The following is a 27,314-nucleotide window of genomic DNA, read 5'->3' as shown; positions in this document are numbered from 1 at the left end:
ACCTTTTGCACTAATAAATGAATATTAAACACTTTACATGGTTTCTCTGTACAACAATTATTTACGAATACTCTCTCTACTAACACTTTCCCCGCTTTGCCTGTGCACTATCTCTCCATCACTACCATGATATCTTTAGCTAAGCAGCCATGCTAGCGGATCACTTCTTATGTTTTCTTACATCAGCAATGATAGCTTTGATGTATATCACATCTTGGGTATGAGCACGTGTAAGAAGTTGTCATTTTTTTATATCTCCTAACCTGTACTCGTCTCCGAACTCGGATGGACTCTCAAGTTTTGCCAGTGTACTCCCCTAAAAAGAAAAGTTTTGTCCGTGTACTCCCCTAAAAGAAAAAAGTTTTGCCGTTGTACTTTCTTGAAACAAAAAAGTCTTGCCAGATGTAGTCACTCCTGAACACACATGGACTCTTTTTTTCCATGGACTGTCTTGCCGTGATTGGCTTGGCTTTTGTTAGGAACCGGAACTTATTACATGGCTTTTAGAGAACACATATGTAATTAGGCAAGGTAAAGCTTGTACGTGTCCTTTTCATGCAGATGATCGTGATTGCACTTTCCCATCGTAGACACATATACGTGACACACTTTTCAGGCGCAATACAATATATTTCTGTAGATGATTTTTGCATGTCTTCCAATCTCAGCCGTTTACATCAAAAACTTATGGTAGAGATAATTTAATCTGTGTGGAAAACCATGGTGGCTTATTTGACGCCGGTTGAACAGAGAAAATTAAAATATGCTAGAAAATATCACATAAAAGCGTATCTTGAGGAAAATATTTTTTAGACCTTTATTGGAGAAGATCATAGACATACTGTATATTAGATGTTCAAAAATATATCCAAACACTATATAACCGTCGATTTTTAATCAAATGGACATCAAGCGTAAAGGAAGTACACTTTTTTTGATTCGGCACTTAATAACTCGTACTTGACGATTGGTTTCGGTTCGATCAACTATCCTTTTTGAAGCGGATACTTCACCGTGCTCATTCTCAAAAAAGCGGAAAAGCCATGATGTTTCCACTCCATTTTCATTACGAAGATGTATTACGTCAGGATCTGTTGCTCAAACTAAATCACGCCAATGTTATGGAAGTTCCTGGATTCTTTGAAATAAGATTAGTACCAAAAGCTGCCTCTGATTTCAGAATCCAATTTGGAAAATTGGCTATGGAGATTTTGTGCGGTCAGATATTCATACAGACACAAAGGGGCCCCTATTTTCAAGCAGGAAAGTCGTTTCGATCCAGTCCATTCTTGGGGTCCGAAAAAGACACTGGATATGTCAGTGACTTTGCACGACAAAGCGTTCTCCGAGGGCATGGAATGTACCATTTTTTTGGCCAGAATCTTTACAGTAATGTCTATCACTACAGGAATCTGCTACTTTGCCATGTGCCACGGCGGACGGCAAAGGCATGGATGGCGGACGGCAAAGACCTTTGCCGTCAGCCGCGGACGGCAAAAGGTGACGGCAAAGTAGGGGACGGCAAAGAGTTGTGTTGCCGTCTGCTTCGGGCAGCTGACGGCAAAGGGGCCTTTGCCATCAGCAGCGGACGGCAAAGAAGACGGCCGGCAATAAATGCGTTGTTACTCCGTTAGGTGGTTAACGGCAGGCCTTTGCCATCCGCTGCGGACGGCAAAGCCTTTGCCGTCAGCTGCTGATGGCAAACTGACCAAATTGGTCAGCCTCCCAGGAAGCACAGTTGCCTGCCACGTGGCCTCTTTGCCGTCCGCTGCTGATGGCAAAGAGCCCTTTGTCGTCGGTGGCAGACGGCAAAGAGCCTGCATATTGTCTCTTTTTCTGTTTTTTTAATCCAACAATTTTCACAACAAATATATATGACATATATAGATATATTTCCATATCACATATCCAGCACATAAGTTTCATATCACATATCACATCAGTTTCATCCATACACATTGTTCATACATAAGCAAGTTCCATCCATACACATTGTTCATACATAAGCAAGTTCCATCCATACACATTGTTCATACATAAGCAAGTTCCATCCATATACATATTACAATGCAAAGTTTCGTCAAGGTAGCAAGTTCTATCATAGCAAGCTAGATACAATGCAAAGTTTCATCAAAGGAAAAGCAAGCACTCCATCATAGCAAGCTAGCTTCCATGAAGTGAATGAAATCTGCAAAATGGTAAATAAGAAAGTTAGAAATACGTGACTAGAACAAGAAGAAGACTAGAACAAGAAGTATATGTCATTTATGAGCTAACTTAGGTGAAATGGATCATATATGAGCTAACAAAGTTGAAATGGGTTGTTTATGAGCTAACTTAGTTGAAATGGATCATTTATGAGCTAACTTAGTTGAAATGGGTCGTTTATGAGCTAACTTAGGTGAAATGGATCGTTTATGAGCTAACTTAGGTGAAATGGATCGTTTTTGAGCTAACTTAGGTAAAATGGATCATTAATGAGCTTTTATGTGCTAACTTAGTTAAAATGGGTCGTTTATGACCTAACTTAGGTGAAATGGATCATTTAAGAGCTAATTTAGGTGAAATGGATCGTTTTTAGCTAACTTAGGTGAAATTGATCGTTTAGGAGCAAATCTAGGTGAAATGGGTCATTTTGGAGCTAACCTACGTGAAATGGGTCATTTTGGAGCTAACCTAGGTGAAATGAGTCATTTTGTAGCTAACCTAGGTGAAATGGGTCATTTTAAATCTAACGTAGGTAAAATGGATCATTTACGAGCTAATCTACTAAAATGGGTCATTTTAGAGCTAACTTGGATAAATTAGATCACTTGTAAGCTAACTAAGGTAAAATGAGTCATATTAGAGCTAACTTAGGTAAAATGGATCGTTTATGAGCTAACTAAGTTAATTATGCAATTTTTGACATAAGTAACCTTATTAAGTCATTTTGAAGGAAAAGAAGCTAACTCTAGGTCATTATGGTAAGCATATTGGAGGAAATAAAGCTAAGTCTAAGTCTAGAGAAACTTACCGTGATCAGGGAGGTGTAGGAGCGGGCTGGCTCGTGCCGGTAGCTGGAGAAGGATCGTGTGATGCGTTTCTGGAGTTAAGCTGCACCAAAGATCATTTCCAATGTCTCGTTAGCATTATAACACTCAAATGTTAAGACTAGCAAGTAATGTCCATTCAAATTAAACTCACCCTGCTCCCAGGAGCAATCACTGGCATTGGCGGAGCGGTCTGACCGGACTTCTCGCACACAGACTGCACATTTGGTTTTCACAACAGAGTCATACTAGTTAGTAATGAGACTCAAATGTTAAGACTAGCAAGTAATCTGCAGAAGAAACTTACCACAAGGAGCTCATACATGGCCCTTGCACTAATGGAATCAGCTAGTTTGCCATCTGCCAGTTCTTTGCCGTCCGCTAGCGGACGGCAAAGAAGCTCTTTGCCATCAGCTTCCAAAAAGCGGACGGCAAAGAACTGGCTGATGGCAAAGAACTGTTTACCGTAGCCTACTTTGCCGGAGCCTTTTGCCGTCCGCGGCTGACGGCAAAGGCCTTTGCCGTCCGCGGCTGACGGCAAAGGCCTTTGCCGTCCGCCGTTCATGCCTTTGCCGTCCGCCGTGGCGAACGGCAAAGTAGCTGATTCCTGTAGTGTTGCCTGCATGTCATTCCGTGCCCTCTCCTCCTCCAACATCTTTGTCGTCCTCTCCTCCAACTCCCACTGCCTCTCCGCCGCCTCCGCCAGAAGTTTCTCCGTTCTATCTCTCTCACTCTGTATAGCAGCCTGCAACACCACTCACATGACCATTTGTAATCATTGATGGAAGCGCACACAATGTAATGGAGAAAGATAGCTGAGTACATATAACTAACCTTGATGGCGAGTTGGACTGGCCGTTCACGAGGCCTTATCTCAGGAGCGGAGCTCGACTGGCGCGCCTTGATCTCTGGGAGAGTGCTAGGACAACGGATAAGTCCATCTCCCATGGCTATGGAGCCATGGGACCTCCCGCCACCAGATATCATCAGCAACTCTGTATCAATGGGACCCTGGCTCGGGTTAAAGTCCTCCCCTTTCCTCGCCTTCCCCTGATCTCTATATTGCACGAGCTTGTCGTGGGCGGAGATGTTGGTGAAGTTCTTTGGATCATCGAGGTCAGACGCAGAGAATGCCTTGACTTTCTTGTAAGAGCCAGTGTGGGCCATGGCATATAGGTTGTACACCTCTGGCACCTTATCTGCCTTATTGTAGCGTGCCTGAAAGAGAGAAACAAAGTAAATTAGTAATTAAAGGGCTAAAGCTAGCATGATGAATGAATTGCATGAATCATGAAGCAAACCACATACCCAGTTCCGCCCGTACTGAAATAAGTTGGAGCTGCCTTGGTGGTGTGGCACACCTTCCATTTGGGCACGTTTGTCCTTGGCCTCGTTGTGGGTGGCCTGCCATTCTTTTGAGCACAACCCATCGACCAACACCTCCCAACAATCCATCCGATCCGCACACCATCTCTGAGGGGCCTAAGTTAGCAAATAGAAACTTCAGCGCTACGGCTATGAATTACTAAATGAAGGAATTAAGTACAAGGCCTTAAGAATTACCTTCATGTACTGCTCCTTACTCAAGAACTTATCGCGGCACTCCCGCTTGGACTTCTTGATACCACGGTCGGCGTAGTAGTCTCGAACAGACTGCACCCGAGCCTCATGTCGTAAGTTCTGAAGTAGGCGCTTGCACTCCTTGTGGATAACATTTGTCGCCTCCTCCTCGTATCCCTACTCACACCTATAGAATGTCTGCAATCAAATGAGACAATATTGATTAGTACAATTAATAACTAGCTAGTTGAAGATTTTTAATTGTGTAAAGGAGAAATTACCCAGAACTTTCTGATCACCATGTCTGCCCTCGTCTTGCACAAGACACCGTCGATAATCTCACCCGGCGGGGCCGGGGCAGCCAAGTAGTGCTCCCAACTCAATCCAACCTCTGGAAGCCGACCCTCACCAGGCAATGTGACAAACCCCGGAAAGTTTTGCCGAATCAAAACTCCAAGGACGGAGTTGGGCCGGCGGACACTTTCATGCTGGTCCCAACCCCTGCAGCATGACAAGGCCAACGCATTAGTTATTTGAAGAAACATGAATGCAGAAGGTACAAAAAGATTAAATGCACTTACCTCTCCCCATCAGGGAAAATCAACCACCTCTGCTCGCGGGTCGCCGGCACGGACGGTAGCCGTGTAGCACCACGCTGGTAGACGTTTCCCCCCTCCTCCCCCTCCTCCTCAAAATCAGTCGGCTCCCCGCCATCATCAGCATGGTCACTCGGCTCCCCGCCATCATCAGCATGGCCACTCGGCTCCCCGCCATCCTCAGGCTGATCCGACCAAGTACCCCATCCAGACGTGTGCTCCTCCGGGGTCTCGTAGGCCCAACTCTCGTGGGCCGAAGGCCCGTCGACCTGAGGCTCATGGGCCGAAGACCCGTGGACCGGAGGCTCGTGGACCGGAGTCCGTGTAGCCTCCTCCTCAGACAAGTCCACCCTAGCAGTCATGTGCTCGGGTGAAACAGCTGGGGGCGGCAGCGAGGAAGGCGCCGTAAGTCACCCTACCTCCTCTCCCGCAACCACGTGCTCCACCTCGGCCCTTCTTCTTACCTCGTCCCCTGCTGGGCACCGCGGTCGATGAAGAAGGGCCCGGCGATGTCGTCATACTGTCCAGCAACGCTCGGCGGACAGGTGCGTGTGGAATGGAAGACCTCACACTACGCGCCGACGAAGAAGGGGCCTCGGCGCGCTCCCGACCAGCGCCCACCATCTTTCAACACCTGCCATGACAAAGAATAAACGAAATTAGTACAACATGAAAAAAAGTACCGACATGAATAATAATATGTATATCACTTAAGTGTATCATCATCAAGTACAACATAAACAACTGCACATTTAAAACTACCCGATCAACACAATTATATATGATGTTTTTCATAACAAAATTGAAAAATATATGATCTAACTAATAATTCACAAATATATGACCCCGTCGGCCTCTGGAAGGCCAAAGAACACCTTTTCGGGAGGTGTCGGGGGTCGGGGTGTCGTGTCGGTGTCGGGGTGCCGTGTCGGGGTCGGGGTGTCGGGGTCGGGGTGTCGGGTCGGGGTCGGGGTGCCGTGTCGGTGTCGGGGTCGGGGTGTCGGGTCAGGCTCGGGGTCGGGGTGTCGGATCAGGCTCGGGGTCGGGGTGTCGGTGTCGGGGTCGGGGTCAGGGTCGGGGTCGGGGTCTCGGGGTCGGGGTGTCAGGTCGGGGTGCCGGGTCGGGGTCGAGGTGTCGTATCGGTGTCGGGGTCGGAGTGTCGGGGTCGGGGTCGGGGTGCCATGTCGGTGTCGAGGTCGGGGTGTCGGGTCAGGCTCGGGGTCGGGGTGTCGGTGTAGGGGTCGGGGTCGGGGTCGGGGTGTCGGGGTCGGGGTCGGGGTCTTAGGGTCGGGGTGTCGGGTCGGGGTGCCGGGTCGGGGTCACGGTGTCTTGTCGGTGTCGGGGTCGGGGTGTCGGTGTCGGGGTCGGGGTGCCGGGTCGGGGTCGGGGTGCCATGTCGGTGTCGGGGTTGGGGTGTCGGGTCAGGCTCGGGGTCGGGGTGTCGGTGTCGGGGTCAGGGTCGGGGTGTCGGGGTCGGGGTCGGGGTCTCGGGGTCGGGGTGTCGGGTCAGGGTGCCGGGTCGGGGTCGGGGTGCCGTGTCGGTGTCGGAGTCGGGGTGTCGGGTCAGGCTCGGAGTCGGGGTGTCGGTGTCGGGGTCGGGGTCGGGGTGTCGGGGTTGGGGTCTCGGGGTCGGGGTGTCGTGTCGGGGTGCCGGGTCGGGGTCGGGGTGCCGTGTCTGGTCGGGTTTTTTCCTCTTTTTTCCTTTTCTTCTTCTTCCTCTTCTTCCTTTTCTTCCTTTTTTTTCCTTCTTCTTCTTCTTCTTCTTCTTCTTCTTCTTCTTCTTCTTCCTTTCCTTCTTCCTCTTCTTCTTCTCCTCCTCTCCTCTTTTTTCTTCTTCTTCTTCCTCTTCTTCTTTTTTCTTCTCCTCCTCCTCTTCTTCTTCTTCCTTTCCTTTTTCCTCTTCTTCTTCTCCTCATCTCCTCTTTTTTCTTCTTCTTCTTCCTCTTCTTCTTTTTTCTTCTCCTCCTCCTCCTCTTCTTCTTCCTTTCCTTTTTCCTCTTCTTCTTCTCCTCCTCTCCTGTTTTTTTCTTCTTCTTCTTCCTCTTCTTCTTTTTTCTTCTCCTCCTCCTCCTCTTCTTCTTCCTTTCCTTTTTCCTCTTCTTCTTCTCCTCCTCTCCTATTTTTTTCTTCTTCTTCTTTTTCTTTCCTAAAACTGAACTAAACCTAAAACTAAACCTAAATCTAAACCTAAATCTAAAACTAAAACTAAAACTAAAACTAAATCTAAACTAAACATAAACCTAAAATTAAAAAAAAGGAAAAAAGGAAAAAACTAAATCTAAACCTAAAACTAAACTAAAACTAAACCTAAACCTGAAACTAAACCTAAAACTAAAACTAAAACTAAATTTAAACTAAACATAAACCTAAAACTAAAAAAACAGGAAAAAAAAGGAAAAATAGAGGAGGTAGATCTCACCTGGGCTGGTGGAAAAGGTGGCCGGTGGAGGAGGGGGGCGGCGCGGCCTGGGGCGGCGGCGCCGGGCCTGGGGCGGTGGGGCGCGGGGGGGGGGCGGCGCGCCGGGGGGCCAGGGCGCGGCGGCGCCGAGACGGCAGGGCGGCGGGGGCGACGGGATGGGGGGCCGGTGGGGCGACGACGCCGGGCGGCAGTGGCGACGAGGCGGGGGGCGGTGGAGGAGGGGGCGGGGCGGCCTGGGGCGGCGGCGCCGGGCCCGGGGCGGTGGGGCGCGGGGGGGCTGGGGCGCCGGGGGGCCGGGGCGCGGCGGCGCCGAGACGGCAGGGCGGCGGGGGCGACGGGGCGGGGGGCCGGTGGGGCGACGGGGCGGGGGGCCGGTGGGGCGGCGGGGCAGTGGGGCGACCGGGCGGCGGAGAGTGTTGGGGGCGGCGGCGCGCGTGTGGGAGCAGGAGAGAAACAGAGAGAGAGGGCGGGGTGGGGCGCGCCGTTAGATATGTTGAATGTTTGCCGTCCGCCCTCTTTGCCGTCTGCTAGCGGACGGCAAAGAACAGGCTGATGGCAAAGGCTTTCTTTGCCATCAGCCAGTTCTTTGCCGTCTGCTTTCGGGTAGCTGATGGCAAAGAGCTTCTTTGTCGTCTGCTAGCTGATGGCAAAGAGCTGGCAGATGGCAAAGTAGCTGATTCCAGTAGTGTATGTTGGATTCTCCGGTCGAAATACGGGAAAACTCCATCAAATTCTTTATGGAAACGGAGTTTTGCGAATTCTCCCCGGAACTGGAAGATCATTTCGAGATCTTTGAGCATATTCGAGGGTTCAATGTGACTATTGTCACTTCGGTCAATACCAAAGATGAGACTTTACTACTGTGGAGCGGCTTTTTGCTAAAAGATGAGGGGGAAACTAAGTAAGATGCCGGAGAAGCGACAAAATATACGAGATCACAAACGTAGATTGCTCACGGCTAAATATGAATTGAGACAAAAGCTTTCGAATTTTGTAACCCGATCTTCCGTCTGATATGTGGGACAAACATCGTTATAAGTTGTCCAAGTTGCCAAGAAAGAGTTCAATGGCACGAGTAAGAAACCGAGGTATTTTCACGGGTCGCCCTCGTTCTGCGGTTGATTTCTTTCGCATTTCTCGTATCATTTTTCGTGGATTAGCATCTCGAGGTTCTTTGATGGGCATAAAGAAATCGTCTTGGTAGCAACCACCAAACCAATAGAACAAAGGTTAGCTCTGCAGCTAGTCCACAAGCAAGGGTTGTAGGTCCATTACCGTCCGGCTCCCGACCGAAACTAACGGAGTCATCCCAACTCTCGGATCGGAGATGCTAACGGGACAGGAATCGAAGTGGGGGACCTCTCTACCGCACCTGTCTCCCCAGACATAGACTACGTAAAGGGTAGTACTCTTGGAAAGAGAGAAGATCACCGCGTGAACAAAATCCAAAGTAACGAATGTCACTCCCGAGGGATCGACCACTATCATACATGAAATTTTGCATAGAATGATTGTTCATGTTCACGCCGGAGTGCTGAGGTTGTTCCCACCATTGAAGTCAGAGTCTGGGTGTGTTTTTCTTACTAATACGGAGAGGGTTCCGAATGATAAAGACCAATCAAAAACTTCTTCGTTTCGTTGGTAGAACCCACGCCAACTCTTTTCTCTAAATAATAGAGAGATCTTTTGATAGTCTCACTTCTATCAATGCAATGAAAGAACTATCCCTTCCTATTTGTTTGTCCTAATGAGACAAAAAAGAGCCTCCTTCTTTACCACTTTAGGGGATGGGGGTGAAGGGGGGTTTACATACAACCGGGGCAAAGTGGTTTATGATTGAATCTCAGAGGCATTCTTATCATTTGGTAGATCCAAGTCCATGGCCTATTTCGGGTTCACTCGGAGCTTTGGCAACCACCGTAGGAGGTGTGATGTACATGCACTCATTTCAAGGGGGTGCAACACTTCTCAGTTTGGGCCTAATATTTATCCTTTATACCATGTTCGTATGGTGGCGGGATGTTCTACGTGAATCCACGTTGGAAGGGCATCATACAAAAGCTGTACAATTAGGACCTCGATATGGTTCTATTCTCTTCATAGTCTCGGAGGTTATGTTCCTTTTTGCTTTTTTTTGGGCTTCTTCTCATTCTTCTTTGGCACCTACGGTAGAGATCGGAGGTATTTGGCCCCCAAAAGGGATTGGGGTTTTAGATCCTTGGGAAATCCCTCTTCTTAATACCCCTATTCTCCCTTCATCCGGAGCTGCCGTAACTTGGGCTCATCATGCTATACTCGCGGGGAAGGAAAAACGAGCAGTTTACGCTTTAGTAGCAACCGTTTCACTGGCTCTAGTATCCACTGGCTTTCAAGGAATGGAATATTACCAAGCACCCTCCACTATTTCGGATAGTATTTATGGTTCTACCTTTTTCTTAGCAACTGGCTTTCATGGTTTTCATGTGATTATAGGTACTCTTTTCTTGATCGTATGTGGTATTCGCCAATATCTTGGTCAGATGACCAAGAAGCATCACGTTGGCTTTGAAGCAGCTGCATGGTACTGGCATTTTGTAGACGTGGTTCGGTTATTCCCATTTGTCTCTATCTATTGGTGGGGAGGTATATGAAAGAAGGGAACGAATAAGTGGATTGAGGAATAAAAGCTCGAAGACAAAGAGAACTTCTCCGGGTACTCAAGATATTGTGTTTGGAGAGGTGTAGATTGTAGATTCCAGCCGAGCCAGACCCAGGAAGAATACGAAGTCCAATTTCCTCAACCGCGCACACGGATAAGACGCGAGACAGTTTCTGAGGGATAGAAGTCTTGATCGGGCCAAGCCGGCATAACAGTTAGTAGTTCGCATTACTTTCTCTTCCGAAGCGCGCACATTCGAGTTCAGTATGGATGCACTGAGCGCTTAAGACCACTCGCTGGATGATATGGTCAATCATACTCCAGAGTGGGGACAGCATAACAATAACATTCTATCTTTAGATTCGAGATGTATTGATCGAGACGTGCCTCACTCTAGTGAGGATTTGAGCTCCCCGATAGACGTAGGGCCCGCTCGGTACGCTGTCATTGTTTAGGGGGGTTCTTAATTCTAGCATGAAAGTCCGAGTTGGAGGAATGATATTGGGCTTGAGAAGTGAGCAAGGAACCTGACATAACATTCCTATGGTTCCTCTGTCCCGGTCTTGCACCACTCTCATATCCATCAATCAATTTCATAGATAGTTACTATGGTTGTTTCTTCCTCCATTCACTAAAGCAAATGGAGCCTTTCCCTCCTCGAGTCAGCAAGCCAACTCGAGCGTTTTACCCTCGTGTCACTAGCGCAACACGAGCCATTCAAAAAAAAGTCTTGGAACTGAAGAGAAATCCATCTCTATACAAACTCTTTATGTTCTTGATATTGATTGAGTTACGAGAATGAAGAAGCGTAGCACACCTTTTCTCTCAATTCAAGTTTCCATTCAATAAGTGCATCAAGTATTTCGTATAGAAAGAAAAGGAACCACTTCTCTTCTCTTAAGTATATGAAAAATAGCTTTTTGGTCCCTTTCGTCCAGAGGTTAGGACATCGTCTTTTCATGTCGAAGACACGGGTTCGATTCCCGTAAGGGATAGGTACTTATTCCCGGCCGGCGGTATCAAGAACCCGGATAGTCAGTAGGAAACTCCAATCTGCAAGCGGAACAACGAGTTTAGAAGGCACGTTCTTGAAAGAGCAGGCTGACTATGAAACTCATATAAGGCTCGCGATCGGGTGCATTGTTGACTCGGGGGCGGTTCCATAGGCGGCTACTCTAAGACGGATCAAGTTGGGCTATATATTATGGCAAGTTGACCCTACTTTCCAATTTCGTAGATAGAACAGTTCTAGTAGAAGGTTAACCCGGCCTTCCTAAGAGTACTAGGTTAAAGGGGAGACCTCTAAAGCCCAGAAAGAACTATCCTATCCCTTTAGGAATCCAAAAGCGCCGTATCTGTGGATCACTGACGGCTATACCCAATGAGCAAAGTAGAAAGAGCCTAGGAAAATGCATCTTCTCCCTATTCAGTCAGCAGTTGTCCATCGACTAGTCTTACTTACCGCACCGCCCGGCGAAAAGGGATTTCTCAGTGATAGACCCACGAGAGCGTGTGTGCCAGTGACAAAAGAAGTGCGAGACGATCTGGGAAGTGAGGGATGCCCTTCCTGGGTATCACGAGCGGCGAGGCAGGTACGGCTGGAGGAAAAGCAAGGCAACAGGGTGCTAGGTTTAAGCAAGTATTGTCCGTCCGATCATTGGAATCGGCTTAGCCGAAAAAGGCAGATCTGGTTTCACTAGTAGGAAGAACACCCTTCTAAGGTGAAGGTATTCCATTTCTAAGAAGGAAGTTCTATATATTCGAACTAGAGAGAAGCTCTAAAATGGAAATCGAAAAGGAACCCCTTGTCCGTCCAGGTACTCACCCCGCCGGAACTCGCAATCAAACATAGGGTTGGCAAACTAGGAAGGCACAGAAAAGAAGGCAGTTGCGAAGGCGAGCAAGGTATTTTTGAATTTCCTCAAATTGATGAATCAATGAAGTAGTTGAATTGAAGTAAATGTGCCTACGAAAGAAGAGTTTTCGATATGGATATGCGAACAGGAAGAAAGCAAGCATATATTACTATTGCATTGGCAACGAACACCGTCAAACAAAGATAGCTGTTGAGGAGGAAGACCTGGATAGGGAGCCGGTTACGAATAAACCTGGGACTAGGAAACCCCGAACTACGAATGGAAACACTTTTTCAAGCAGGGGTAAACGGATCTGGTTAGGAAGCCGGAGATGGAAGAGAGGGTGTCGTGTCGGATCTTCAATCGGGGCAAACAACGGATGCTCGGGATAAAGCTGGACTTCGATTGGTTTTTGATGGATATGAGCTTTCCCTGAATAAGGATCAAAATATGCTTCCTAAAACAGCATGCGCAATGGTGGGCCGAGTACATAGCATAGCGTATATCAAGTATCCAACGCCTTCCGAATAAGGAATGGAAGCCGACTTAATAAAACTACATCTTGCTGATGTAGGTGTAGACAGGTATTCTAAAAGGAGTGACAATATTGGGTGTAAGGATTCTTCTATGCAAACATTGACCACTCGTATGGTAGCCTCACAACCATCTACAAGGGAGACTTCCACCTCAACCTGAAGTTCACCCACGTGGAGCCTTTACTAGTCGGAGTGGTAAGACTACAACCGATCCTCTTCCCCAATGCCAGCGTTGTATGTACCACCTGCCTTCTACCCTAGCCGGCCCAATACCTTCTCCGCAGGGACCTCAACAGTCCACTACTTCTGCTGCACAGCCTAGTTCTTCTACACCAGCAGCTATTGCTCCTAATGATCCATCATCAATCTGCTTCACCTGTCAACCCGAAGCTGCCATTTCCAGAACGGTTTGTGAAGTCAACTGAAGACAAGCAGATTGCAAAGTTTCTGGATATGATGACAGATATGCAGATTACCACCCCCATCCTTGATGGTGTCTTACAGGTGCCGATGTATACACAGTTCTTTAAGGACCAGCTCGCAAAGAAGCGAAACATTAACGAGCCAGAACTGGTTACTCTTACTAAGGAATGTAGTGCACTCGTTCAAATAAGCTACCTCTCAACTTAGATGAGCCTGCCAGTTTCAGTATTCCATGCTTGATAGGAAGTCAAACTTTCCATGCTTTATGTGGTCTTGGGTCTACTGTGATTCCCTTCACTGTCTACGAGCCACTACCATTGGGTGATGTACGGCCGACTAGCATCACTCTCCACCTTGCTGATCAGGATCCGGCAGACATTTTGGGTGATATCCCTGCGATAGTTGGTAACTTCGCATTTCCAGTTGATTTTGTTGTCTTGGAGATGTAGGATAAGAGCTTTCCTATTATTTTTTTGGGGAGACCTTTTCTAGCTACTGCAGGGGCTGTCATCGATGTGAAAGATGCTAAGCTCACGCTTCAATTTGGTGAGGAGAAAGTCTCATTTGACATTAGGTATATCTTCCAACTCACCTTCCTCACTGTCCAGACCATAGTAAGCAATATGAAACGAGTCACTTAAGCCCTAGTAAAAGGCTACTCTTTGAATCCCCTCTTTAAGGCATATAAAATTAGTACTCTTCCTGAGCTAGCTTAAGCATATCTCGAGCGAGTGAGTTTCCCTCCATCAAGTTCTAAGCGATCAAATAAGGTCCTTGCTCTCGAGCCAATGCCAATACCAATAGAGAGGGTCTAAACGAAGGATTCAAAGGAGGTTACCGGTTAAGGGCAAATGCAATCTCTGAGCCAGTTGGAGAAAAAAGGTAATCAAAGAAAGTTTCAGTTGGACTTTCCCTGCCAACCCTACCCAAATTTCATACCCTGCGGTTTTCGTTCCTCTATTGATATTTCGTTCCTCGAATCGAGACTTTCTTTGTCGAGGATCTCTGGTTTAGGGTACTCCATCGAGTTTAAGTTTCTTCTTCTAATGGCTGTGTCCGTCTAAGGTGGCTATTTGAGCGATTTAAGTATCGCGGTTGTCTTGAGCTCTGGATTGATGGACGGAAACCCGGGGCTGGGTTCGATTTCAACTCGGAGATAGCCGGGTCTATAGTAAGAGCCGCTTTGTGAACAGCATCGGATGACATAGCCAGGGTAGCCGCAATAGAGCAATTATGCCTTAAGCCCAAAACTCTTCCTTCTAGGGATCAGATCAACCTAAAGCACCATCAGTTGTGGATGAATCCACAAAGTCTTTCTACTTAGCTCGTCAAGCGAAGTAGCTATCAACGGCTTTAGCATGACAACTAGAACATCAAGCCATGGTAAACTGCCAAAGCTTCTGCTGTAGTGTAGCACCAGGGTTCAGCCTTCTCCTTGCCGAGTTGCATCGCCCGCATCGTGTTCAATTGGAAAGTCTGGCAAAGGCGCTTCCAACTCCTGGTTCAGGGTCTGAGGTTACCAAACAAAGATGAATCCTGCGCAATCAGAGATTAAGCCATAAGATCCCACCCAGAAACTGGAAGAGTCGGGGGCACCTACCGAAGGAGTCTTCCCTCCATCGATTCAATGACAAAATAGCTCTATTGAGAGGGCCTTTGACAACCCTCTTGAATGTGGCTCGCTCCTAGTTTTTCTTCCCCCGCCCGTTCTATCTAGGCTGGTGGCTATACCAGATTTCGTGTCTGATCGAACTTGAAACTAGCCCATTGAGCTTCTTGGATTCCAAACCAGAAAGAAGGATCGCACACAAGAAAATAGAGTTGGAATGAAAGATGGGGTAAAGATGAACTTTATTCTCCTAGCTGCTCTCCATCCAGCAAGTTACTCTCTTTCAAAAGATGACAACTCAAGATTACCAATCAAAACCAACGCTTTTTCTTCTCCTATAGCTTCATCATTACATCTTTCACTAGTTGTTGGATGTGAGTGATGAGATCGATCCATGGAATTTTTACCTCACTCACATACTTTGGAAGATGAAGAAATTCTCTTGAATTTACTTATGGGCTGGCTCTACATGTGGTCAGATGGGTTCCCCTCTTCAGTCATTTGGTACCTCTCCAACGCTTCCTCCTATTCCTATTGATCAGATCAAAGCCAAACCTATCTAGTCTTGCACGTTGTCACCCACCGCTCTTGCCAAAAACAAAGAAATTCTATCTTGGGAACTAAAAAAGAATCGGAATGGGAAGTATTTATTTCTTGATTCTCCGGCTAGCATCCTTACTTCCTTCTTCAATGGAAATTCTATGTTTTGGCTCGGTATAAACAAAAAAATGAGAAATTCTCTTATTTGTAGAAAAGTCTTCTTTTGGTTAAATCTGGAGAACCCAGTCGAAACTCTGATTCATGTTTGTGGATTTTAATAGCTCTCCTATCTACCCGGAAATGATCTTCTACCTTTACTGTCTGTGTTCTTTACATATCTTTTGATTGTTTTTCAAATCATTGTGTCGTTACAAATTCAGTGGTTGCACCCTTGTGAGCAAGTTGTTGCCGGATTGGATAGGAGAAGTGAAACAAAGCTACGAAGGATCAAAATTAGCTGAAGAAGTTAAGAAGAGCATTAGTGAAGCGAGAGGAGGACAAGATGGTTGGGAAGAGGAGGAAGGGGTATTAAGGAAAAAAGGGAGGCTTTATGTGGGGACCGCTGGAAATGCAAGAGCCAGGATAGCGCAAGAACTGCATGGGACAGCTACCGGAGGCCATTCAGGTATACTAGCTTCCTATAAGAGAACTAATAGGAACTTTGTCTGGCCAGGAATGGATGCCTCTCTTGAGGACAGACTGTGACGGTAAAGCAACAACATCAACTCGCAATGGCCCTCGTGCCATGAGACATGGATTTTAGTCGACGTAGATTGGATCGAAAGATCGCACTTCCGCTCTTCTCCTATCGGACTAGTCACTTCCCACTCTCCTCAAGTGAACAGTTTAGCCACTATCCTCCCATATACTCTGCTTTTTCATTGCTTATGAACTGGAACTTGTTGGTGCATGGATTTCACGTTTCAGCAGCACTTTGGTTTGTGCATGGTTGTGAAAAGAAGGCTTTCTATACACTTATATGAACTTCATTGGCGAAAGAAAGAGAAGCTTGCCTTGATAAAGCACAGCCTTTCGCACTCCAATAGGCATATATTGTTACAAGGTTATGCCCAAAGGTCTCAAAAACGCCGGTGCTACATATCAACGCGCCATGACTAAGATCTTCGATGAGATAATACATAAGATTGTCGAGTGCTATGTAGATGATCTCGTTGTAAAGGCGGTATCCTATGAAGAACATCTTCAACATCTCAGAATCGTATTCGACCGCCTAAGGCAACATGCACTCAAGTTAAACCCGTTGAAGTGCGCCTTCATGGTCTCGTCAGGCAAATTCCTAGGGTTTGTCATTCGACATCGGGGAATAGAAATCGACCCGAGTAAAATCAAGGCCATACTCGAAATGCCTCCTCCTCAAAACCTTAAGGAGCTGCGTTCGCTTCAAGGGCGCCTGGCATACATCAGGCGATTCATAGCCAATTTTGCAGGAAGAATCCAACCTTTTACAAGAAAAACCAAAAAAGACATTCCATTCTTTTGGGATGAAAACTGCCAACAAGCCCTAGATGGCATCAAAAGCTATCTCCTCAATCCGCCAGTCCTGGCTGCGCCGATACCAGGGAAGGAGCTTATACTCTACACCACGGCCTTGGATGAATCTCTTGGGGCTCTATTGGAACAAGAAAATGAAAACGGGAAAGAGAATGCCCTCTATTACCTCAGTCGTGTGCTCGTAGGAGCTGAACATGCGTACTCTCCTATCGAAAAACATTGCCTTGCACTGGTGTTCGCTGTCAAGAAGCTACGGCACTACATGATAGCACATCGGGTCACCCTCATCTCCAAAGTTCACCCACTTAAATATCTCATGACAAGACCAATGCTTACAGGAAGATTGGCAAGATGGGGCCATCATCCTTACTGAGTTCGACATTGTGTATGCGCCGCAGAAGGCCATTAGAGGGCAAGCGATGGCGGATTTCCTAGCAGCACATCATACATATTTCTACAGTAAATAAAATATTTCCATGGATGGGATTGCACGTAGTCCATTCCACCTTTATCTATCTAGGTTATCCTTCTTTCTTAACAAAGCAGAATGTGATGATCGATCCCTCTATTATGGGATTTATGTTTATACCAAAGCCTCTACTTTAGATATTTACGCTGATGAAGGAAAGCCTTGTTAAAGACTACGACTTTGGACTTCCTTTTTCGTACTCTTCTTTCATCCTCCTTACCAGAACGCTTTTCCTGGTTCAGAAGAATAAGATACTTAAATTGTGGCTTACATATGGAAAATGCCTTCGTCTTGAAGCTACCAATGCACATCACGGTGAAATCATTGTCAATTAATTGTTAGATTCCCCATATCACCCATAGCCACCCAAATCTTTTTTTGCCTCAAACTCTGCTGCCCTATCACTCCTCGATAAGTGTACTTACTCAGGTTGTGCACTTGGCTGAGCGAGATCTTTCCCTTTGGCATGAGAACCGCCTACCTACGCTAACGTAACTAATGCAGATGGCGGAAGTTAGTAGTTCTCCTATGCCAACATGAACACAAACGAAATCATCGAATTTCGTATAGAAAGAAAAGGAACCACTTCTATTCTCTTTTCTTAAGTATAAGAGGGATAAGTACTTATTCCTGGCCGGCGGTATCACTTCTTCTCCCCGCCTAATGCGGATCATTGTGCAATGCTTATGTGAAATCTCAATCCAAAACTTCTTCGTTTCGTTGGAAAAACCAACGCCGACGTCAAGATCAGTCTCCTTTCCTTTCAAAAGTGAGCGAGCAGAGCTGAAAAAGATGGAGTTATCTGGAGATGAGATTTCTTTCTACGGATATGAAGGATAGAAATATGCTATTTGCTGCTATTCCATCTATTTGTGCATCAAGTCCGAAGAAGATCTCAATCTATAATGAAGAAATGATAGTAGCTCGTTGTTTTATAGGCTTTCTCATATTCAGTCGGAAGAGTTTAGGTAAGACTTTCAAAGAAACTCTCGACGGGAGAATCGAGTCTATTCAGGAAGAATTGCTGCAATTCTTCAATCCTAACGAAGTAATTCCGGAGGAATCCAATGAACAACAGCGATTACTTAGGATCAGCTTGCGAATTTGCAGCACCGTAGTAGAATCATTACCAATGGCACGTTGTGCGCCTAAGTGCGAAAAGACAGTGCAAGCTTTGTTATGCCGAAACCTAAATATAAAGTCAGCAACACTTCTAAATTCCACTTCTTCCCGCCGCATCCGTCTTCAGGACAATATAGTCACAGGTTTTCACTTTTCAGTGAGTGAAAGATTTGTATCCGGGTCTACGTTCAAAGCTTCTACCATAGACCTAATTCGAGAAGGCTTGATAGTCCTAAGAAAGGTGAGGGTGGGGGTTCTATTTAGGAAGAATAAGAAGAATCGCATTCATGTGTTCATGCTAACAGAAGAGCGGATCCAATACACATAAGACTTTTTTTCAAGAAATTCCTAATGTAAATGATGAATTTGGGATGTCATGCCCCACAAGTTAGTTGCCCAAGCGCTCCCTAGGAGGGCAGTCTACCACAAGATAGAGTTTGAGCCTGGAGCCAAAGCCCCAACCCCTCCATTTTAGGTTTTTCTCAGGAAAGAATTTCAGGAAGTCATATCGGCCAGATAAGCCTCTGACGGCTCCATATTGATTTTTCCCCAGTTTTCTTTCAGAAGAAGCGGGAGCCATTTTGCATTGAAACTCGGTATCAGCAGAGTCATCTCCTGAGAAAGACTTCTTTCTTATTTATACAAGATTTCAGAGAACATAGTGAAGCCCTCAAAGCGCTAACAAAGTCGTAAGTAGAGTAGTTTTCCAAAAAGATACCTCGCTTTTCCATTAAGTGTGCGTTGTCTGATGAAGAATAACGGGGGAGCCAACTCAATAACCTAGCGGAGGCACCGTCCGGACTTGAAACAGCGGATGCAACCCTTGCATTTTGTTCTTTTGTTCTTTACTCTATTTTTGCTTTGGCACTCACTTCCTTTGGAATAAGGGCATTTTTCTTCTCTACTCATTCCGTTGACCATCAAACAGTTTCTTAATTATGTTATGTCAAATGATGGGAAAAAGGAATGAGTAATCAAAAAAGACTAGAACTACCCGATCCGTTGAAATACGATACGAAGGAAACGGACTTCAATCCCTCATTGTTATTGTTTGTTCTTCTGATCCCCTTGTTTTTAACTCGCTTAATTCGGAAGAGGAAAATGACAGCAGCTAAAATGAGAAATGAACAACTGCTCGGAAAGCTTCGGTTTGAGCGTTGGTTTTGATGACAGTGAAGAAAGCTCGCCCAAAAGACGTACATGGAACCAATGATACCAAAAAAAGAATCAAATATGAGGAGAACTGGGTGCATTGGTAAACGGCTCCGCCATAGCTTACTTCTGAATCCTATTAATTGCGCTCTCCGAATAAATAGGTACATACAGGCGGACTACATACACGTGCTCTCTGAGTAGGGAAAGTGAGAAATCTACGGTCTTCCATCCGCGGATGTGACAAATCAAATCCAATTTGGTCTTGTCCCGTGGCTTGGACCCGGTCGCGTAAATGCAGCTACCACTACGATGGGATACTATAGTTATTTACTCTGTTTCAATCCCTATTTGGCCATTCAACAGTAGCGTACAGCCTTTGGAAAGCATATCTTCCTAGAGGGGACTCCCGCTTGTGATCTTCTTCCTTGGGTCGGAGAAAATAGAACTTACCAATTGGAAATGGAAATGCCGAATGAATTGAACCAAACTTCGGAAACTGTGGTTGAGCTTGCATGTCATTAACGAAGGATGGTTGTGAAGTTGGTGGAAGAAAGCAAACCAATGAATGCAGCTAGTCACCCCGAAAGGCGAGCCCATGTCTTTTTAGAAACACACAACCTGTTGTGTTGACTTATCTTATACTAAGGGTCCGTCCCAGCCAACAAGGGATTTCTCATAATTCTAGCATGAAACAGCATCATATCACAGCTTGATTATGAGAGAGATTGAAGTGAAAGAACCCGGTTTCAGAGCATGGAAATGGAAAAGAATGAGGTGAAAGGGCCGACCCATGTGGCTCACTTAGAATGTGCTTTGACTTCCCCAGGTTGTACAATAGCACTATTTTCTGGACCCAAGTTCGAAAGGATTAGGGCACTGGATTGAAGAATAGCTCAGTCCGATAGAAACTTAGGTTGGGCTGGCGGAGGGATGAGTGGAGCTTCTGTATGACATGTACTGGTGTTTCATTAGTCCCTTGATCGGGTACCCGAAGCTCGCTTTGAGGAAGCAATGCCATTTGGTTCTTCCTTCTTTCACGTCCATCTGTGAATGATTTGAGAATTCTTTTCATCACTATTTGGACCGCAGACTTGACCGTTGTCTATAGAAAGAAAGTGCTCACTCGTTTTCTATTTGTTTTCATGCGCGCATACACTCAGCCTAATTTAGTAAGTGTGAAGTGGAAGGGCAAGTACGGGTGAAAGCCCACTACCTTCCGGATGAAAGATATGCTCGATTTATAGATAGCTTTGCTTCACTATATAGCATGGGACAAATTGATAAGCTCTGAATGCAGGAAGGGAAACCTTAGAGCTTTCTTCGCTTATCTTCCCAAGCAGACCATATGATTCTCATTATTCTATTTCTCTGTCTTTCCAACCAGCATTCCTGCTTATTCTGATTGGAGTGATGTGTGGTACCGGGGATAATGCAATTGATGGTGCTTGTGGCCCCATGGAATGACCGTATAAAAGGAAATAGACAGCAAGGGAGTTGGGTAGACTAAAGATACTGCCTTTAGCCCTCTGCGGCCTTTTTTTGAAGTCGAGTCGTAAGGAAAGATCGATAGGATTTGGTCCATTTGGTGTCCTTCCAGACGGAGAAGCAAGAACCCTTTCTGCTTTGACCGCTTGCCCTCCTGGCACAGATGTGGGAAAAGGTCTCAGTTGCGGAATCAAATATGAATGAAGTTAGAACAATCAGCGTAAGCTCTTTCTCTAGGGCCACTATCAATAAGAGGAAGATGTCTCACAACCAGCCTACGGATAATACATGCCGATATAGGAATGAAGCATGCATAAACTCGTAAGTCAATAGTGAATCAGCGTAAGCTCTTTCCCTAGAACCCTTTCTGCATTTTTCTAATTTTTTTTATCCCCATGCATTCTGTTATTCCCATAACTATGGATTGATTGTCCCTACCTAACTAAATGGTAGTGGTCTAGGGAACGCAATTGCTAGAGCACGGGAGAATGAAGAGTAATGATTTAAGCAAGAGCAGCCGGACGGACTACTATAGTCAGTCTAGTGACTACTATAGTCTTTTCTTTCTTTGTAGTTAAGTAATAATGTTTGGTATAGCAGCCTTTCCGAGCGAGTCTCTGGGATCTCCTGTAAACCCCCATGATGTGGTAAAGGGAGGATATTAGGGGAAGCAGAGAGTGGAGATTCCCCTGCGGAGAGCCGGATGAGGGGAGACCCTCACGTCCGGTTCCGAGGGCGGGGATATCCCGACTCGGTAACAAAAAATTCCAACACATTTGCCGTCTACATAATAAATACGTATTTACTACAGCCGAATGATCTCACACACATGCATGATGCATATTCCATCTAGAAAATTAAAACAAATGCATATATCCCTGCCAAAAAAACACACATAAATCTCACCAACGCATGCGTACATGATATATGTAGTCTAGCTGGTACGATCCTATGTAGTAGCTGGTACCATGATGAATCAGTTAACTTACGTGCTTCCGTTCACATCCAGACACATGCATGCGTGTATGTTTGTGATGTGCTAGCCCGAAGCACCTGATTGTCGTGTTCACCCCTTAACTTGACTTGATCACCCCCATAACCATGAGAGTCGGCGGCCACGCGGCGTTCCTACCCCGCGACCTGCGCCTCTGTCTCTGTCATAGATCAAACTGTGGCTGGCACGATCATAACTTCAAAAGTATATCCAGCCAGTACCTATACGTCTTAGTTTGCTGTTAGCCGATTACCCGCTTGTGTAGCAAAGCCCCAGCGCCGCCGGCGAGATCAACGCGAAGCATCAGGTAGTCGTCCTGGCCTTGGCTTGTCGCTTCCGACAGCTGGAAGCCTCTGTACGCATACATCGTCAACCTAGAGAAACATTAGTAACGTCCTTGTCCTATTAATAATAAGTTTTGTCCCTCAAAAAAAATAAGTTTTGACTTGCCTATGCACGTACGCTAGAGCAAGCCGTTTTATCTCCGACTCTTTCCAAATTATCTTTTGCCGTGTCGATCTAAACTGCTCTGATTACACCTCCTGTCCATCGCGCCGCTTCTATTCGATAACATAGCAATTTAGACGTGACATGTTCAATCGTTTGTACATAATAATATTTGTGTGTAACGTATCCATCTTTAAATCTCAGCCCTTAATATATAAGATTAGCGGTCAATATAATTTAATCTGTGTGGACGAACGTGATGCCTTGTTTGCCTTTTGTCTTAAATATATAATAGATGGAAAGGGGAAGACCGAAGATAAACAGTAAGTATCTGAATACTTATGATTCAGCTAGGGGCTTCACCCTGGAGGCTTTTTGCGGACTAGTTCGGGCTCTGAGTCCGAACTTTCCTGGAGGATCACTTTCCCTCTCTTGGGCGCCTCCCCCTCCGGGTCTTCGGAGGCCGCCCTCTTCTTCCTCCCTTACGGGGGGAGTCGCTTTCCACCTCCTCCTCCTCTTCTTCATCGTCTCCCTCGTGGGAGGAGAGGGCTTTGGTCTCTCCGGACACTGCGTCTGAAGGACCTTTGTGGCGGGGGCCGCTCTTGGCCGCCTTGCCCTTCTTCTTCTTGGCCTTCTTCTCTGGAGCCTGATATGGCGTCGGGACCAGCATCTCTGTTAGCTGGGGGGTGGTCGGGTTCTCCGGTAGCGGTGTCGGACAGTTGATCCGGCCCGCCTTCACCGTCCAGCCCTGTGCGAAAAAATGGATAATATAATCTTCATCAAATTTGGAGTGTTGGACAAATAAGTATTCGAAAGGGTTATGCTTACCGCTGAGGCCGGGTTCTCGCTGTCAAGCCCGATGTCCTCTGTCTTCATCAGTCAACTCTTCTGGGCCTTGAAGAGCTGATTCCATATATCTTTGTGCGTTGTGCCAAAGAAGCACTTCAGGGTCCGTGGTTCTTCCAGATTGAACTCCCACATGGGGGAGGCCCGGAGTTGGCAGGGAAGGACACGGCGGAAGAGCATCACTTGAAACACATTTGTGAGACCAGTGTTTTTGCCCAGCATGTTGGAAATGCGCTTCTGCAGCATCATCACCTCCGGTTGGGACCCCCAATCAATGCCCTTGGTGGTCCATGAGGTGAGTCTCTTGGGGGGGTCCGGATCTGAAGTCAGGTGGGGCCACCCACTTGGCGTCGCAGGATTTGGTGATGTAGAACCACTCTTGCTGCCACACCTTGACAGTTTTGACAAATGCCCCTTTGGACTAGACGGCGTTGGGGAGCTTGCTTACCATAGCCCCACCTCAGTCTGCATGCTGACCGTCGACCACCTTTGGCTTCAGATGGAAGACCTTAATCCATAGGCCAAAGTGTGGGGGGATGCGGAGCAAAGCCTCACACACGACGATGAATGTCGGTATGTGGAGGAAGGAATTTGGGGCTAGATCATGGAAATCTAGCCCATAATAGAACATGAGGCCTCGGACAAAAGGGTGAAGGGGAAACCCTAGCCCTCGGAGGAAATGGGGAATGAATACGGCCCTCTCGCCGGGCTCCGGAGTGGAGATGACCTGATCCTTGTCGGGGAGCCTGTGCGTGATTCTGCGGACAGATATCCCACGCTCCAGAGCTCCTTGATGTCCTTATCAGTGACGGAGGAGGCCTCCCACTTGCCCTCGGAACCAGATCCAACCATGGATAGGGAGGATGGTGGCGGTGGGAAAGATTGAAGTTTCTGGCGCTGGAGCTCAGAGATGGGAAGGCAGGAGCAAGCAGAAGGCGTGGGGAAAAAGAAGGGATCTTTATCCTCTTATAGGCGGTGAAATACCAAATGCCCCCCCTCTCAAGCCTTAAAACTCACCTGTTCCCAAAGAGATCGTGTGAAAGGCATGGTTGGATTACCCAAAACCGTATTGATGAGAATCTCGCAATGGGTGGGCACGATCTCTGTTTTGACAAGACGTGCCAATGGAGGCTAAGCCTCAAAACACGAAATGGGAGGTGTGAAAAACTGTTCAAAATGTTAAAGAGCCAAGTGACGCTTCACCGAAAAAGTTGTCAGTAAAAGACACCGTTTTATTTCGACATATTGCCTTCATGACTAAGGGTTGCATTAATTTTGCAGAGCCGGATACAGTTCCGTTGTGCAGGGAGTTATCCTAAAATATTCAGGAGAGGGAACCCGCCTTGCAATGCCGAAGACAATCCACGTGCCGAACACATCGTCATTGAAGACTGGTCCCGGGGCTACTGAGGGAGTCCTGGATTAGGGGGTCCTCGGGTGTCCGGACTATTTGATATGGGCCGAATTGATGGGCCGTGAAGATAAAAGCAAGAAGACTTTCCCCATGTTCGGGTAGGACTCCCATATGCGTGAACCGCAAGTTTTGGTGTACGGATGTATTATTTCCTTCCTCTGCAAATCGACTTTGTACAACCCTAGGCCCCTTCGGTGTGTATATAAACCGGAGGGTTTAGTCCATAGAGGCCATCAGAATATTCATAGGCTAGACAGCTAGGGTTTAGCCATTACGATCTCGAGGTAGATCAACTCTTGTAACCCCTATACTCATTGAATACAATCAAGCAGGACGTAAGGTTTTACCTCCTTTAAGAGGGCCCAAACCTGGGTAAACATCGTGTTCCCATCATCCCTTGTTACTATCGATCCTCAGACACACAGCTCGGGACCCCCTACCCGAGATCTGCTGGTTTTGACACCGACAGCGACCGCATGAGCGGATGAGGTCATGATGGCTCTCATTCGTGCCGACCCCCAGATCTTGGAGGAGCACCTAGCTGTCGAGGCCACTATCTGTGCCTTCGACGAAGACTATGAGGTGTTTTCTCAATGTGCCTGTGCTTACCTCAACTCGAGAGCCATCAGGTTGGTGCCCAGAGCGGCTCAGTCAACTCACCACTACAACGAGGGCACCCATGATGTGGAGGCCTCGCCCTCTTCCATGTCCAAGGAGCCAATCATCATCGATATCTCCAACGATGAGGAGTAGCTTGTGTTATTACCTCACTATAAGGACCTATGTTCAGTTTGCTAGCTACGCCGGTTAAGCATGCTTGATTTACCCGTTTCATGTGCTTCTCATGCCTTTCCTTAACAAATTCTAGTGAATTGTCCTATCTAATTTTACCATGCAATCTGTTGCTCTAGTGTATATGTTCTACATGTCATGCAATGTGGTGCTCACTTATTAACTGTCTGGTTAATTAGTTGTCATGTTCAGTTAACTATTTGGTTCAATTCTACAAATGTGATGTTCAATTCTTGAAGGTGCAATTTTTTATTGTCTTCCATGTGATAAATAAATCGAATTTATCTTTACAAAATACATGAGAAACAAATACAACTTCTTTATTTCCAAGTTGTCAAGCATGCTTGGTTTGGTTAACTGTCTGATCTTCTAGTATGTTATATATTGTGCAATGTGGTGCTCAGTTAACATTTGCTTCATTTGGTGTGGTGTTTAGTTAATTGTTTGGTTCAATTCTGCAATGTGATGTTCAATTGTTGTGGGTGCATTTTGTTATTGTATACCATGTGAGAAATAAATCAAATTTAAATGTACTAATGTCACGCCCAAGATGCAACCCTATCCTAAAGGAACTCGAAGGTCCCACCAAGGATAGAAGCGCATCTTGAAGACGCTTTTGCAAGGTGGATATCATTACATCAACATTACATAATAGGTAGGGATACATACATAAGGCATACAATGCCACACGAATACAACATCATCATACATAAGAGCAACATCCGACTATGGATGAAACACAAACAAAAACTCAAACGACATCCACCCTGCTAGCCTAGGCTGCCGACCTGGAACCTATCCCCTGATCGAAGAAGAAGCAGAAGCAGAACTCCAAAACAAGCAAACATCACTCTCGCATCATGATCATCGCATAACCTGTACCTGCAACTGTGGTTGTAGTAATCTGTGAGCCACGATGACTCAGCAATCCCATTACCATGGGTATCAAGACTAGCAAAGCTTAATGGCAAAGGAAGGGATAAAGTGGTGAGGTTGCAGCAGCGACTAAGCATAATATGATGGCTAACATACGCAAATAAGAGCGAGAAGAGAAGCAAAGGAACGGTCGTGAAGCTAGCAATGATCAAGAGGTGATCCTGAACACCTACTTACGTCAAACATAACCCAGAGACCGTGTTCACTTCCCGGACTCCGCCGAGAAGAGACCATCACGGCTACACACGTGGTTGATGCGTTTTAATTTGGATCTGGTGTCAAGTTATCTCCAACCGGACATTAACAAATTCCCATCTGCCACATAACCGCGGGCACGGCTTTTGAAAGATAATACCCTGCAGGGGTGTCCCAACTTAGCCCATGATAAGCTCTCGCGATCAACGAAGGATATACCTTCTCCCAGGAAGACCCGATCAGTCTCGGAATCCCGGTTTACAAGACATTTCGACAATGGTAAAACAAGACCAGCAAAGCCGCCCGATGTGCCGACAAATCCCGATAGGAGCTGCACATATCTCGTTCTTAGGGCAACACCGGATGAGACTAGCTACGAGTAAAACCAACCCTCAAGTTGCCCCGAGGTGGCCCCGCAGGAAGCTCAGTTCGGACCAACACTCGAAGGAGCACTGGCCCGGGGGGGCTAAAATAAAGATGACCCTTGGGCTCCGGAAACCCAAGGGAGAAAAGGGCTAGGTGAGGCAAATGGTAAAACCAAGGTTGGGCCTTGCTGGAGGAGTTTTATTCAAAGCGAACTATCAAGGGGGTCCCATAAATCACCCAACCGCGTAAGGAACGCAAAATCCGGGAACATAACACCGGTATGACGGAAACTAGGGCGGCAAGAGTGGAACAAAACACCAGGCATAAGGCCGAGTCTTCCACCCTTTACCAAGTATATAGATGCATTAATTA

At 46.5% G+C, this 27,314-nt stretch overlaps 3 protein-coding genes across 3 annotated transcripts; all 3 read left to right on the top strand.

Moving 5' to 3' along the window:
- The first annotated feature begins 1,022 nt into the window (after positions 1–1,022).
- On the top strand, positions 1,023–8,580 carry LOC123047212 (60S ribosomal protein L5, mitochondrial-like). The gene is made up of 2 exons (XM_044470709.1): positions 1,023–1,394; positions 8,294–8,580. Exons 1-2 carry the CDS (start codon positions 1,044–1,046, stop codon positions 8,510–8,512), a joined length of 570 nt encoding a protein of 189 aa, XP_044326644.1. The 5' UTR covers positions 1,023–1,043; the 3' UTR covers positions 8,513–8,580.
- A 552-nt stretch (positions 8,581–9,132) lies between these two features.
- LOC123047210 (cytochrome c oxidase subunit 3) lies at positions 9,133–10,247 on the top strand. Its single transcript, XM_044470707.1, has one exon. It carries the CDS (start codon positions 9,395–9,397, stop codon positions 10,235–10,237), a length of 843 nt encoding a protein of 280 aa, XP_044326642.1. The 5' UTR covers positions 9,133–9,394; the 3' UTR covers positions 10,238–10,247.
- A 7,729-nt stretch (positions 10,248–17,976) lies between these two features.
- On the top strand, positions 17,977–18,938 carry LOC123047211 (ATP synthase protein MI25-like). The gene has a single exon (XM_044470708.1). The coding sequence runs from the start codon at positions 17,999–18,001 to the stop codon at positions 18,638–18,640; it is 642 nt and encodes a 213-aa protein (XP_044326643.1). The 5' UTR covers positions 17,977–17,998; the 3' UTR covers positions 18,641–18,938.
- Positions 18,939–27,314: the final 8,376 nt, after the last annotated feature.

The sequence above is a fragment of the Triticum aestivum genome, chromosome 2B (genome assembly GCF_018294505.1).
Source record: "Triticum aestivum cultivar Chinese Spring chromosome 2B, IWGSC CS RefSeq v2.1, whole genome shotgun sequence".
NCBI lineage: Eukaryota > Viridiplantae > Streptophyta > Magnoliopsida > Poales > Poaceae > Triticum > Triticum aestivum.
Note: the sequence above shows the minus strand (reverse complement) of the source record. Positions and strands in the feature narration are given on the sequence as shown.

What these genes read in the sequence shown, in the direction of transcription:
- LOC123047211 (XM_044470708.1), top strand. Translation starts at nt 17,999, where the DNA reads ATGAGATTTCTTTCTACGGATATGAAGGATAGAAATATGCTATTTGCT.
- LOC123047212 (XM_044470709.1), top strand. Translation starts at nt 1,044, where the DNA reads ATGATGTTTCCACTCCATTTTCATTACGAAGATGTATTACGTCAGGAT. An exon ending in GCCAGAATCTTTACAGTAAT is followed by an intron (nt 1,395 to 8,293) that starts GTCTATCACTAC and finishes TGATTCCAGTAG; the next exon opens with TGTATGTTGGATTCTCCGGT.
- LOC123047210 (XM_044470707.1), top strand. Translation starts at nt 9,395, where the DNA reads ATGGGGGTGAAGGGGGGTTTACATACAACCGGGGCAAAGTGGTTTATG.